Source organism: Barbatula barbatula, assembly GCF_947034865.1.
Source record: "Barbatula barbatula genome assembly, chromosome: 8".
Taxonomy (NCBI): domain Eukaryota; kingdom Metazoa; phylum Chordata; class Actinopteri; order Cypriniformes; family Nemacheilidae; genus Barbatula; species Barbatula barbatula.
Genome location: NC_136771.1, coordinates 6,949,840 through 6,964,467, shown reverse-complemented (window position 1 = coordinate 6,964,467; position 14,628 = coordinate 6,949,840). Strand labels below are relative to the sequence as shown.

Here is a 14,628-nt window from a genome sequence, read left to right as displayed (position 1 = left end):
TTACCAAGGTGGGATGAGTCAGAAGTGGAGCGATAACTCTGGGTGGGAGAATGAGTTGACAGACTGTGTGTAGGTGAGCCAGGAAGACTTTCACTGGATGACAAGGATCTGTTCAAAGACGATAGACTATGGCTCGTATGCAGCAGGTTGGACTGCTTAGTAATTTTGCGGAACAAAGATCCACGTCTCTTGCTGTAAATGACAAGGGAAATATAAATGGACAAGACACACTATTTTCTTTAAGTTTAGGACAGCAGACAGATTGTACCTTTCTTGTCCCTCTTTGACTGGCCTTTTACTGCGTCTAGCCATCTTGGACTTGTAGCTAGATTTGCGAGCTGGTCCTACTTTAATGGAAGTGTTTTCAAAGGGTGTGGTGGTCACTGTCACCTTGTTTCCACTCTGAGCAGAGAAATAGCAAAGACAATTAGATTTTTTAGACATTGTCACTGACGTGCTATGAAATTTAAATGTCTGGCTCGTAGAACACTTTTAATCTTCCAATAGTTTCATATTTGAATTAGCTAAAAGTAATTCAGGCTAACCATATCATATTTGATGTCTCACCTTAAGAATTAGCTCTACCACCTCAGTATGGACCAATCCATGCACAGATTCTCCATTGACATGAGTAATAAGGTCACCAGCACATAGCCCCGCCTCCTGGGCAGGGCCTCCATCCTCAACATGCTGTAAATTGGATGAGAGGGGTATTAAAAATTAACAAGTCCTACACCAAGCTGCTTTGAACAAAAAAGTATTATTTCTTAATAGTAACATTTCCTGTTCATCACGATTCTGTCATGATATGTTTTTCCATCTCACCCAGACTATGTGGTGCACACTATAAATGTCAGTGTCTCCCATGTAGACCCGTATGGCACGGAGGGTGAAGCCGTACTTCTTGCCAGACCGGTGAATGGTGATTGGTGAACGAAGAACCGTGACCGTGGGGCAGTAGTCACGGCTGGGGGAGGAGTCCCGTGAAGAGGGGTTGGAGGAGAGAGAGCGTGGGGACATAGGACTGGCCAGCGGAGAGCTACCCAACTGCTGCTCAACTAAAATTGGTACATTAATTATTAATAATTAGCAGAATCTCAGAAAACACATCCAAGTCAATTTACACCACAAGATGTAATAACCATGTTCCCTTCAGTGGTGGGAGGCTGAACTGTACCTCCTGGAATCATGACAGACAGTGCTGTAGCGGATGCAGATTTGATGACCTTGTTGCCAGGACGTGAGGGGTGTTTCTCCCCATCACAGGACAGCTGCTGATGACGCGCTCGCCGAAGCACCAGATCCTTGGTCGCTCGCTGACCGATTGGGTCACTCGTGATGATCATATCCCTAGAGAGTAGTGATGTGGACCCTGAAGTAGGTATGGCCTGTGGAGCTGATACCTCACCTGGTCTTGATGGCTTATCTGCAAATGTAAAATCCAGTCTAAATGGGCAGTTCTTAGCTGCAATCATAATAATTTATATAACTTCTATTCAGCTTTCCTTCTTTGCTCACCTGATGCCTTACCGGCAGCATTCCTCTGTTCATTACCATTTGGCGACGATGATGGAGCAGTAACCTCATCTACTGATGATCCAGGGGTTTTAGTGTCAACCTGTCGTGCCGCAAGCTCTCCGTCGCCCTCTTGAGGTGCCGCAAACCTGTGCGTGTCCATCAGGGCTGAAAAACGCCGCCGGGCGCCCATTGGAGGACTGGAGTCGCCCTCCATGTACAGAGACTCGGAGCATGACAGACGTTTCCTGTAGAAATAAAATAAAAAGCGAGAGAATGCTCAAGGCTGTTTGACTTTATCTATTGAAATTGTGTCTTATTTTATTTTCATGCATTACATTACATGCTCTTATTGTAATTTTGCCCTTCACAAACTATGCACACGTACATCTCAGGCGAGCCTGTCCTCCAGCTCTTGTCTCTCATGCTAAAGCTGCCCAGACTCTCTCTCTTGGCCATTTTGTCGTCACGACGACCTTTGTGCTCTCTGCGGGTGACTACAGGGGTCTTCTGCTCCAGCTGGGCCAGATGCTCCATACTACTATACACCTGAAACAGAGAAAAGAGGCAAATGATGATGCGGATTTCAACATATACATGTTCCATTTCTCTTCATGTGGGCAAAGAGAAATCTGATAAAGAACAGTAAAATCTTTTAGGCCTGGCTTCACAAACAAGGCTTAAAGCGAGTCCCAGACTAAGTTGAATGTGTGACCTGTCTTAACTGAATATAACTTGCCCAGAAATATCTCAGTGACATTGTTTTGTCTTGAGATGCACACCAGTAATGTGTTCTTCTAAGGCATTTTTATAAAAGCAACATAAATATCTTAGTTTAACTAAGGCATAGTCCTGGCTTTAACTAAGCTGTGTCTGTGAAACGGGATCATAAACTAACAGTAGCTTCAGTAGTGATTGTGCTTCTGACCTTGACAGAAAAACCTGTCAAAGGCAGACAGATAGAAAAGATAAAAAGATAATTCAGTAGTACAGTGAATTAGTGTGTGTGCATGAGTAAGTGCTTTTGAGAACGTGTCAGACTGACCTTGCTGAATCGCGGCGAGCAAGAGGAGAACTGTCGTATCTCCACTGGCTCATCGTCATTGGTGTCGTCCTCATCGTACGAGCTGATGTGCCGATAACGCTCGGATCGTGCTGTGACAGAGGAAGATGACGGTGTGAGATATAGTGATGCCGATCAAGGGCACAGTTGAAAGTAAATGTGAGCAACTCCTCACAATCAAAGTAGCTGGTGTCCTCCTCGGACTCTAGGTGAGGGATGAACTCGGCTTTTTGTCTGAGTAACCCGTTCCAATCCAATCCGGAGAAAAACGAGTGCTGCTTTACTTCGAAAGCTCCACCTGTTATTAGTAAACAAATGTAAACAAATAGACATTGTAAATAAAACAAACAGTTTATCCTTATTGGATACAGGTGCTGTTATTTTTTATGGATTTATCTATGGAAAACAAGAGGATAAATATTTGTTTAATATCGTTTGCTGTTTTGTTATTCCAAATTGGTTAGACATAACCTCTGACTGTTAATAAAAATGTTTTCTTTTGTGTGGAGGTTACAAGAATAAAGAAAATTGAAACATAAAAATGATTTGTGATATCATAAAAAAATTATTATGTTTGGTAAAAATGAGGTAGGTTTGCTACCTGTACCTGTGCCCAGTCGCACAAGTGGGTTGGTCTGGAGCAGGGCAGAAATCAGGCTCTGAGCATCACCAGGCAACGCCTCATCTCCATCTGGCCATTCAATATCATCTACATACACAAACACAAAGAAATCACCTAAAGATCTTTAATACATTTCATTTCATGGAAGACTTTTGCAAGAAAATTAAATCAGTGTTTTTCGCACTAATCAACACTGCTGTTACTAAAGTTAGCCCAGGTGATGCTTGGAAGCCTCCGATATTTGTGCAATGCCGAACCATTTTAGAAGCAGATCTCTGTGAGTGAGACTTATCAAGAGTGAGGTGTGATTTAACACATCAGGATTCACCTCAATGTGAGACCACCACATGTCGGGATTTCACTGTCATTCACCTGCTCATCTCCTCACCTGTGATCACCTGGCCAAAAAGCTCTTCAGGTGTATCGCCGAAAAACGGCACACAGCCCACCAGGAACTCGTAGAGGATGATACCCATAGCCCACCAGTCCACAGGTTTCCCATAGCCTTGCCTGAGAATGACCTCAGGGGCGATATACTCAGGTGTACCACACACCTAAAGAGAGAGACTGATGTTGCAGGTCACATCAAAGCGGTCTATGAATTACACCAAAGGCAAGTGATTTCACTTCATCATACATTTAGTGTCTATGTAGCTTAAATCACACTGGAACAGATGCACATTCGTGTTATAGAAAATGAGAACAAAAACAGAAAATGCCTCCTCAAAAAAGATGAAAGTTGGTAGTGTCACATGGTGTCATTTACCTGTTTGTCCAAGAACTCTCTGGCATCCTTCTCAATGTGTCCCTCATACAGGTTAGTGGTCAGACTCATAAGCCCCATCTTTGACAGGCCAAAATCCGTCAGCTTAATGTGACCCATCGACGTGATCAACAAACTGTGGAGAAGAACCGTAAATTGTGTGATGACACATTCCTCATTTTCCATTACTGGAGATGATTTGCATAGAGATTGACTTCGCAGATTTAGACATGATTTATACATGACAGAGGAGCCTAACTGATTTTATCAAATGCCTCATCCAGGCCTACAAATCATTCTATTAAAATAACTTTGAAAAATCTTTAAGACCCGTTTTCAACAAGGACAATTACAATAAAGAAAACTAAAAATTTGAATCCAAACCAACGTTATGCTTATTCTAACATCACATGCTGCAGTTTGACATTTATGAGCCCCTTCAATTTAAATTCATTTTGATTGGCTGTCATTGTCATCGATCAACCTCGGGAAAAAGTTGCTGCGAAAATAATCCCAACAATATTGTTCATCTGTATCCCTGTTGTTAGTTGGTATGGACTATGCTATATTCTTAATGTAGAATACATTTTATAGTTATAGTCATCTTTCGGATTTTTTCACTGTGAGAAGCAAAAAAAATTATTGGTGAATTTAAAGCCATACAGGTTAAAACAACCGGTAGGTAAATTGTAGGCCTTATCTCTAACTCACTTGTCTGGTTTGAGATCCCGATGTACGATGCCATAATTATGAATGTATTCAAGTGCCAAAACCGTCTCGGCAAAATACATTCGGGCCATTTCCACAGGCAGAGCTCCAATGTTCTTCAGAAGGGTTGCACAGTCGCCTCCTAAAAGAGAGAATGGAAAGTTTTGGCTCAATGCATTCATCACCAAAATCTGAAGCATCACCTTCCTTGAGTTTTGTAAAGCTCTAGTTCCCTGTACATTATTCTCTTTGCATAAGTGTAGCTTATTCTAACCAAGAACTGAACAGGAACATTTGTGAGCAAGCCTATTCGCACCAGGCGATATTTGTCCAAAGACAAATGAATAAAGACGTTATTCATGTTGGCCAATTTTATTTTCAATACTTAGCTTCAATAAATAAACTTTAAGGACTGGGGATGTGCTGGAAAGTACATCATGAATTTAAGGTAAATGTGATTCATTATAATATGAAATAATTTACAGCGATATATGTTATGTTTATATTCACACACTCCTAAATCAAACATTCTGAACAACGGCTGACTGCAGAGAAAGTGTGCACACGACATCTTACCCTCCACGTACTCCATAACCATGCACAGGTGCCGGCGCGTCTCGAAAGAGCAGAACATGCTGACCACGAAGGGATTCTCTGCGAAGGTCAGGATGTCCCGCTCCACAAACGCCTGCTGGATCTGGTTCCGCAGGATCAGGTTTTGCTTGTTGATCTTCTTCATGGCGAAGCGCTGCCGTGTCTCTCTGTGTCTGACCAGATATACCGCTCTGCAATGAGGAAGTAGAATTATAACGGAATTATATGCGTTTCTGATAATGCATGTCATTACCTACTATGTTTCCGTGCAGACAACTCTCTGCACAAAACAAATAAATTGGGGTATTTATAGAAATATTACATATTACTAATCTAAAAACTTGGTTGAATAGTATAAGTTTTGGATAGAATGTTTTACTATAAGCGTGTGTTCTCACCCATACGCTCCATTGCTGATGAGTTTGATAGTTTGGAAGTCTGATTCACATGGAGGTTTCATGGCCTTGAGCTTCCCCTGAGATGAAACCAGAGAAAAGCGGGTTTTAATATAGAGGAGAAGTTGACCGAAGCATAATTTCGCTTGGTTACATCAAACACTTTCATCCTGAATCACTCCTGCTGGAATCATTTCTCCAGCTGAGATGTGAGTCCTTTATTAAGAATATACGTCTGTGTTAAAGGGTTTAGAAAACTGCACGCTTACATAACATCTAAAATATTCATTTGTTTGTTATAATCACATGAATTCCTTAAAAAGTCTTTTAAGTTTCGGCAAAACAACAGCATACATATCACTATTCCACACACACTCACTTCTGCGGAGTCATCGGTTTCAGGAGTGTGAGGTCCCTCGCTGTCATAACTCTCCAAATTCACCATTTCTATATGAAAAGATTACAATTGGTATAAAAAATATGATATTTATAATATACAATTAACAGAAATTGTATAACCATAGAGAGGGACTTTTACTATGAAGAGTAAAAAGTATTTGTGTTTTTTTTCTACTGTATGAGTGATGTTGTTTATATAGTATTTTATAGTAAATGTGCAAATAAGATTTCACAGTTTGATCCACGGTACCAATGACAACCCTATTTATATGTTTGCATTTATGTCTCCGAATGTACATAAAATACCTATTTCAACAAAACATAAGAAAAACATTACAAACGCACAAAATACACACCTAAATCTGTAAAAATATTTTTGTTATTATTATGGTTATAGTTGTTGTAATTTATATATCATTGCTTGTTTAGTTTTATTTAAAAAAATGTAGTTTTGAATTGTACACTAAATAAATAACAAAATAAGTGTCGGCACCGATAGTGAGTATATATATATGACATCTAATGTCCTTGCCACAAGAAGTAGTCACTTTTAACAACTTGTTAGCAACCGCAATTTTTTAAAACATAATAAGTTATAATTGGTGTGTCTTATGTAATAAAACGTGAACATATTTCGAGGTTTTGTTTAACACAGACCTTATTTCGGGCTATTTACCAAAAACCCATTAAAAAAACCCTAAGACTTTGGAGCAATAGAACCGGAAGTCCTAAAATGCTAACTCACTTCCGGGTTTTGCAAAAATAAATCATCTCTGAGCCTACCTATTGGTCTTCTGTCTGTCTTTGTTATAATTTATTGCGAAATGTAGCTGCATTTTAGCACAGTCAAGTCTTAAAACAACACCTTTAGTCACCAAGGCAACCGCGTAGTCTAAAGAGAAAAAACTGAAGCATTGCCGGTCTAAATATAAATAAAACAACAGCTCTTGAGGAAAAACATTAAAATAAAGACAGCAGAAACAGAATGAAGCGTCAGCTTTATCTTTACTCGCTGAATTCAGAGTAATGACATTTGGGATTATAAACTAACGCGTTGGGCATCCTGTGCAGAAATAGAACAAATAAAGTGAAGTGACTCAAACGTGTCAAAGCAATTTCACACCGGATTTGACGGACCCGAGCTAATGGGTTTCCCAAGTGACGCTCCAGAGTCCTGCTCAAGCAGAACTACTCGCATGATAAATAATTTCCTTCTCAAATCTGCGAACTGATAAATGATGTACTGGATTTCAAATAAAACAACATTACTCTTAGCATTCCTTAACCCAGAGTTATTGTCAGTGGAATTCTGTGCAAAAAAATGTTCAATGAATTTAACTGAATTCTGAAAAACGTTTCCTCACAATGTAATTTAGTTTGTTAAACAAACAAAAAAATGTGTTTGAACTCGGGGCCACGCATAATGTATCAAAAGAAGTCAATCGCATATCATTTACATTATATATTCTGCAGTATAACTCGGCATTTAGATTTAAACATGGTACAATAAGGTAAATGGTGCTGAGCGAACAAGACCCACGTAATGGCCAATGCAAAAATGTATGTAGTCTTATCGTTAATGCTATAATGTATGTATAACTTCCATGTTACAACTGTATATTGATGTAAAATAAAAATGCTCAAGAATTCAGCTCATTCTGTCCAGGCAGCACAAATCAGAGCCTTTTTCTAGAAAATTAGTCTGTGTTTTGTTGCCCGTAGCTGTGCAGTGAGGATAGAGAATGGACAAGTGGTTTGTAAAAGTATGTCTTTATAAAAAGCCTCATTACTCTGAGCCGACTGCTGTTTGCCAGGTTCACAGCACCGCTAACACCTTTCCCTGCATTCCTGGCAGGAATACAATACTCCCCACCGCACGTGTACCCTCTTAACCTATTTCATAATTCCAACACAAGTCTCACAGTGTGACCTACATTTCCCTACCTTGCTCTCTGGATCGTGCTACTCTCGTTCCCTACGGAAACAAACACGTGTAGGTGTTTAATGCGTTTCTCGCACCTTCAAGGGGATCTCTGGTCAATCCAAGCTGACTGATGATGTATCGTGGGATGTCCGCTTTCATTAACTGTCCTGCTTTAGCATGGTCTTCAGCAGCCTCCAGAAGATGGTAGAATTCCTCGGGGTTGAACTCCTGAACACAGAGATTGAGGTATATTATTACAAAGTTCGGTGGAAAGTGTGATTCTGATTGGTCAACCGTGGTATTCTGCAATGATTTTTTAATAGCTGCCACCTTAAAATGCTTTCCACCTTTAAAGGTCTCCAGACAGGAGGAACAGAAGTGTCCAAGAATGTTCGCACCGTTGATCTTTTTGATAATACCAGCCCAGGTTTTGTTACATTGAAGCCTTTCAGCACATTGCACTTTCTACTTCTGAACCGTGGTGGCCCCATCAGCCAGTTGCCATGGTGACCATAAACGTAGGCTGAAGAAGCGACCAAGCCCAGTGGCAGGTGCTACAAGTCGTGTGTGTTTATGGACACTCACCAGGCATTCAAGCAGCCGGGCTGGACGAGAGATGATGATGAAGAGTTTTTTCACCAGCTCTGTGATGAAGGTCAGCTCTGTACTCTCTGATCGCTCATACGCCTGATGGGTAAAGAAAGCGATGAGACACTTTCACTGCTTGCAAGTTTCTAAAACTATGTTTCCTTTTCACACGTGCTCACATCATCCAGAAGTCTCTCCAGGTTCTCCTGCAGCTCATAGAAGTAGACGGTGGTGATGAGGCCTTCGCGCGATTTGGTCAGGCAGTTTCGGGACAGCTCGGCGATCTGGTGGTGAATGAAACTGAGGACCCCGTCGGCCAGCGGCAGCACGTTCTCGGGTGAGTACGTCTCGATGAAATCAGCCAAGCGCTCCTCCATCTGAGCCGTGGCCTGGAAACAACACAAAAAAAGAGTTTACATGCCATCGAATGGGGTTTCGTGGTCACAAAATTGTAAATTCTTGACAGGTGCACAAGTCATTTAGGACAGTGGAAACAAATAAATTCAGACAAAATATATTTGTCAGCATGCAGGAAGTTTCTGTTAGGTTGTGGGTAAGGTTGGGGTTTTTATAACTGGCTGTTTACAAAAACAGCAGACATCTATACTGAAGTTAAAAGCGTGTGTCTCCAACCTTAGGGAACCGCTCCTTATAAACATGGTTCATCATAACAATCTCATTGTCATAGCAGGAAGGCGAGCGACCGGGGCTATAAAGAGACAGAGAAGAAAGTCAAAAGAAGAGGAAGTGAAGATGTATGTACGTAGCTCAGGTAAGCATAACAGCAGAAGACAGTCAGCGTGCGTACAGTACCTGAGACTGCGAGAGCGCGGTCGAACATGCGGTGACCTCCGTCCATCATCATCGGTGATGCTCTCTGTGCTGCCGAAGTGTTTGGACAGAAAGTGCAACTCGTCCAGTGTGGGCTGAAAGGGCAACTGATGCAGCCGTTCCTGAGACGAGCTGGAAGACTGATGAACAAAACATTCAATTCATATTTTTTTCAGTGATGACTAGATATTTAGTCTAGTCTAGAGTTATCTATGTTCGTCTAAAAGATCTATTTTGTATTCATGGTGATTTAAAGTAACTCATTTAAAGTTGCACCAAAACTCTTTTGTGTGAACTATTGCTTTAAGATTTATCTAAGACGTGGCTTTAAAGGAACAGTTCATCCAAAAATAAAATAGTGCATTCGGACCGGCCTAAGCCAATGGTTCATATGGAAAAAAAATTCTAGGGTGTACGGTTCAAAAGTAATGGCCAAAAGTGTATGTGAGAGTTTGGACTGTTGGTGGCGCTATGGAGTTTGACTAAGAGACTCCACATTTGCCATGCTAACAGTTCAGTATGTCCACAAATTTCAAAACTTTCCCGTATACATTTCTATGGGCCGCCATAGACTTCCATGGCAAAAGAAGAAGCAGAATAATAATAGGAACACTAATGGAAGCAATAGGTAATAAAGATTACTAACCTAAATAAGCCAAATAACTTGAGTGAACTGTGTAATTGCGTTGTGTAAAACAGTCTTGTGGTAATGATTCTGGCCGCCATTTAGGAAACCCTTGTATTTGAGAGTGAATGCTTTTGGCTTTCATTAGAAAAATCAAACCGAAAAGTCAATAAGATGCTGAGGGCAACTAAATGTCTCTCTCACCATCACCGAGCAAAGCATACAAACTAGAACCTCTGCAAACAAACCAATGGTTCAAAATTTTAGGCGTATACATGTCTATTATTAGGCTATCAAATCTATGTATTAGGTTGGAGAATGACTACTGTCACATGAATGAAAGGGTGCGACAAACATTATTTTCTAAAATATGTTGACGTTTAGACAGGGGCATACCAAAAGGCCTTGTTTTTTATGTTGCTTTAAGCCTAAAGACCTCATGATATAAAATTTAAATCGTTACACTTTTATGCATTCGGCAGTAGGTTATCAAAATGATGTCATTATTTTTTGTGGGTTTTACACATCCGGTATGACTTTTTGTTCTGTTTATTGAGCAGCTGCTGCCATAGATCCGTAGCCAGTTAGCAGACAATGCAAGAGCCTGAGAGAGTGTGCGTCTTCTGAAAATAAAGGATCTTTTCCATTAAATGCAAAAACTGAAATATTTATAAACATAGTAATGTAACTCCGCTGAGATATCTATATTCATGAGAATGTGAATTCGAGCTCATTAACATTAACTGCATAAATAAACATTTTAGAAGCTTCAGAAGTTGTTTGTTTTTGTGTGATCTAAAACTTCAAGATTTACAATGAAAACTGCTTCAGAAACTGAAATACATTCAGAAAATGAAACATACATACTAAATAACCAATTTTTAATTCTGAGTTACAGTAAATCGAAAGGATTTCAAGTCGCAAAAGGTTCTTGTATAATAGTGCCAAAACAGGCTTTAACCTTTGTGATGACTCCAATTGTGCTTTATTATGATTCATTCTATTTTAACTCAATTCAGCTTGTCTTTCATTTGGACTCAACCCATTTATATTCAAAAGCAGCTAACATCTCATCCTGCACATATTTTATGGATATCTCTGGAGCTTCTGAGAAACAGAGTGTGAATTTTAAGAAACGGTGGTGGTCTAGTTTGTTTCAACCGAACAATTACAACCCATGTCAGTGTTGAAGATGGTGAGATAATCTATAGATTAGCCCACTTCTTCTGTACCGTTGAGCTTGGTGTGTTGGTTCCATAGCCAGAAGAAGGAAGAGAGGCCAGAGACCAGCGCCTGCCATCAGCCCTATAGTGAGAGAAAGATGATCATACATGAGCAAAAGTGAATATCAGCATATTGCAGTGGCATCCACCAGCAGGGGGCTAATGGGACCATGCTGACCAGCCAAAACACAACCCGGTGACAAACACTATGGGATTGTGTGTACTAGCAATGACAGTGTTTTGCGGGGAGGTACCATTGTTTAATGAAACTCGCACATTTCTGCACTGTTTAGTGTTGATTTCAGTGAAGGCTACATTCCCAGTAGGGTTTTGGAAAAGGTCATCCAATACAATTAAAGGGACCACGTTCAAAAGAGTACCAGTATGCTAAAAACCAAAGATCTACTTATAAGACAAATAATATTTTGGACACACTTATTGTTAAAGTGTTTCATTCTCATCCCATTTAACTCTAGAAAAACTCTAGGAAAAAAACATTTATTTTACCATACCTATGTAAATTTCCACAGCAAAGATGCAAAATGGTGACTATAATAACAATATGAATACAATTATGTTTTTTATGTAAATCATTTATAAAAGATATACAGTACATAAAATATAAAAAGATATAAAGTATACAAATAACTTCTTAGCGTTAGTAAGAGAAGGACATTAAGATTCAGAGCACTTAAATAACACTCAACTTTATTGATATCTCTTTATCTAAAGAGGCACATGCAGATAAATAATAATAATGACACTATTCATAAAAATATATAAATATCATATATTTAAATGACATAAATATGAAGATATTATTTCAATAAAAATAATATATAAATATTTTGTGTGAAAATATATGTATTTAAATAAATATAACATTTACGGTATATAAATAACTTCTAGCATTTGTAAGGGACAATAAGGGGTGAAGCACTAAAATAAATTAACTCTAAACTTGTCAATCTGATCCATCCATCTATCTGTATTCTGAGACATACTGCCGCAATGAAATCAACTGTATGTTCTCTGTAAAGCGCCATATTTTATTTCTCATGTTTTCCGTGTGGCAGAGCACTATGCTTTTGATAAAATTGATGATACATGTTGTACAACCATCTCAAGCTCAAGATTTATATTAGCTAAATCCGATATTAGCCCTCACAGGGCACGGGTGCATCAGACAGGAAAGAACGCATTGATCGATCCAGTATCTCTCCTTTGCACTCGTCTTTTAGACAAATGGCCAGGTGACGGCCTGTCGATCTCGGAGGAAATATAGGGAGATGTGCGAGTTAGCCGTCTGGAGAATCTAATTCTTCTGTCTCATAAACAGCTAGATTTAGCATCACCAAACCTCAAACCCTCACCTTAATCTGTTTAACATCCATTAATCCTGCCTAACTAAATATCTGTGAAGATACATCTTTTAACAGAGACAAACATTTTGTTCCCATTGTACGCAAACCTAATTCATTTTTTGTTTCTGATTTTTGGCAATGACTGTCTGTGCTTTTTTTTAGCAAGTTTTGGAATCTGATCTGTTTGTCAAGATTACTAAATAAACCGCTTGAAATGCATTTGGAATGTTCAAATCAACGTCCAAGATAACGATTATTTTGGGATTTCAAAGCTATAATTTGAATAAATGTATTAATATATACGGTACGCTAAACCAGGGGTTCTCAACCTTTTTGACTCCCCCACTGTACTGTAAAATATTCATAGGCCCCCCTCACACTTTGCAAAAAAAACTTTTATTAATAATAAAAATTGCCAAATAATAGGAAATATTAATGTTTTTAATATTTGTTTCATTTAAAAATATTAGTCATCGTGAGGCCCCCTTGGAAGTAAGCTGAGACCCCCTTGTGGGTCACGGCTCCCATGTTGAGGACCACTGCTCTATACAATGTATTTAAGTCAGATATGACAAAAAAAATTGCAGTCTCAAGATACTGTATCCATAGAAATGTGTTGAACAGCAAACTGACTGGTTATTTGCTTACCTTCTGGAAGATGCAAAGGAAAAATGGGCCGGAGTGCTGGGTGAAAACGTCCTGGGACTGTCCAACGGACTGCTTCCTGTTAGCATTGTGAATGACAGACACACATGGAGTTAGTAGCTCATGTGAAATATTTCTCATGGGTGCAGATCATGTGATTATGGAAGAAGACTCACCTATGTGTCCTGGTAGAGGAGAATGTGGGCGTGGCAGGGTGGGAGATGTGCTGGTTAGGATCAGACTCTTCCTATTACTGGTGCGACAACTGAAAAACAAACAAACACACAACTATGATACACGCCTGGGGTAATAAGGATGAGTGTGTGTGGTCAAGGAAAATGATTTACGTTTTTGAATAGGAATCTAAAATCTGTAAATAAATCAATCCTAAAAGATCAAATCAGATATGCAGAATTATGTCATAAAATCACAAATTTAACGTGACTTAACAAGTCACCAGTATCCTGATCGATCTTAAACCCCAAATTCCATGAATTCCTTCTGACCTCTGAAAACTGCTGAGTCGCATGGGAAATAATGTTACAGCAAGTGAAGCCGGACCCGAGGATGTAAAACGAGATGCTGTCACGGCAACAACGCCGACAGCCTCCGAAAGAAAAATCAGCCCTGTCATTGGCCATTCAAGCCTTCATCACATCCAATGAAACACAAACTCCCTGAGATGTCCAATAACCTCATTTCCTGACATGATGCAATAAACTGAAAGTTAATTTCCATATAATGTGAAGAATAAATTGAGTACTATTTATAGGGTTTGTTCATCACACCTGATCACACATTTGTGTGTGGGTGTGTGTGTGTGTGTATTCTTTCCTGTGTGAGTATTGATGAAATCCTGAGGGATTCACATATCATAATTTGTCTGTAGTGTGACCCCCCACTAGCTTTGCTTTTATCTGATTCTTGTAGTACCTGAGGCAACATATGACTTATAAACTCCTGCTTTCAAGTATGTGTGCACGGCAGAGAAAACAGAAGCTCAAATCACGTGAGACCTGTCAATAACATATCTGGGGCACAAAAAACAGTTTTCATAAACAAAATCAGGCCTGTTTACAGACCACTAAGGATTCTGTATTGATGAAAGTATTCAAAATAAATCAACATTTCTGCTGTACATAGCATATAAAACAAACAAAAAACAGGAAATCAGACTGGTTATTAGGAAAAGGGATTAAAAAATATAAATATTATAAAAAAATAGTACAAATCCGAAAGGTGATTAAATAATGCAACAAAAATAGAACTTGACAAAAAAGTATTCTTTTGACCTGCATTTAATGTGCGCTGATTTATAAAATGACACTCATTGAGAATGAGAACAACCACATAAAAATAGTTACTAAAT

The 14,628-nt window shown here is 39.3% G+C and overlaps 1 protein-coding gene across 1 annotated transcript in view; it reads right to left on the bottom strand.

Moving 5' to 3' along the window:
• mast1a (microtubule associated serine/threonine kinase 1a) overlaps positions 1 to 14,628 on the bottom strand; it is a 38,527-nt gene that overhangs the window by 5,145 nt on the left and 18,754 nt on the right. Inside the window, exons 3-26 of the mRNA XM_079462153.1 lie at positions 13,436 to 13,524; positions 13,263 to 13,338; positions 11,260 to 11,332; positions 9,385 to 9,542; positions 9,205 to 9,280; positions 8,751 to 8,960; positions 8,569 to 8,670; positions 8,079 to 8,211; positions 6,040 to 6,107; positions 5,664 to 5,740; positions 5,248 to 5,456; positions 4,675 to 4,813; positions 3,967 to 4,099; positions 3,589 to 3,754; positions 3,186 to 3,287; positions 2,754 to 2,876; positions 2,561 to 2,670; positions 1,904 to 2,064; positions 1,519 to 1,763; positions 1,178 to 1,426; positions 826 to 1,058; positions 568 to 690; positions 269 to 402; positions 5 to 192 (exon numbers count right to left, since the gene is read on the bottom strand). Coding sequence (XP_079318279.1) covers positions 5 to 192; positions 269 to 402; positions 568 to 690; positions 826 to 1,058; positions 1,178 to 1,426; positions 1,519 to 1,763; positions 1,904 to 2,064; positions 2,561 to 2,670; positions 2,754 to 2,876; positions 3,186 to 3,287; positions 3,589 to 3,754; positions 3,967 to 4,099; positions 4,675 to 4,813; positions 5,248 to 5,456; positions 5,664 to 5,740; positions 6,040 to 6,107; positions 8,079 to 8,211; positions 8,569 to 8,670; positions 8,751 to 8,960; positions 9,205 to 9,280; positions 9,385 to 9,542; positions 11,260 to 11,332; positions 13,263 to 13,338; positions 13,436 to 13,524 — 3,377 coding nt within the window. The remainder of the gene's footprint in view (positions 1 to 4; positions 193 to 268; positions 403 to 567; positions 691 to 825; positions 1,059 to 1,177; positions 1,427 to 1,518; positions 1,764 to 1,903; positions 2,065 to 2,560; positions 2,671 to 2,753; positions 2,877 to 3,185; positions 3,288 to 3,588; positions 3,755 to 3,966; positions 4,100 to 4,674; positions 4,814 to 5,247; positions 5,457 to 5,663; positions 5,741 to 6,039; positions 6,108 to 8,078; positions 8,212 to 8,568; positions 8,671 to 8,750; positions 8,961 to 9,204; positions 9,281 to 9,384; positions 9,543 to 11,259; positions 11,333 to 13,262; positions 13,339 to 13,435; positions 13,525 to 14,628) is intronic.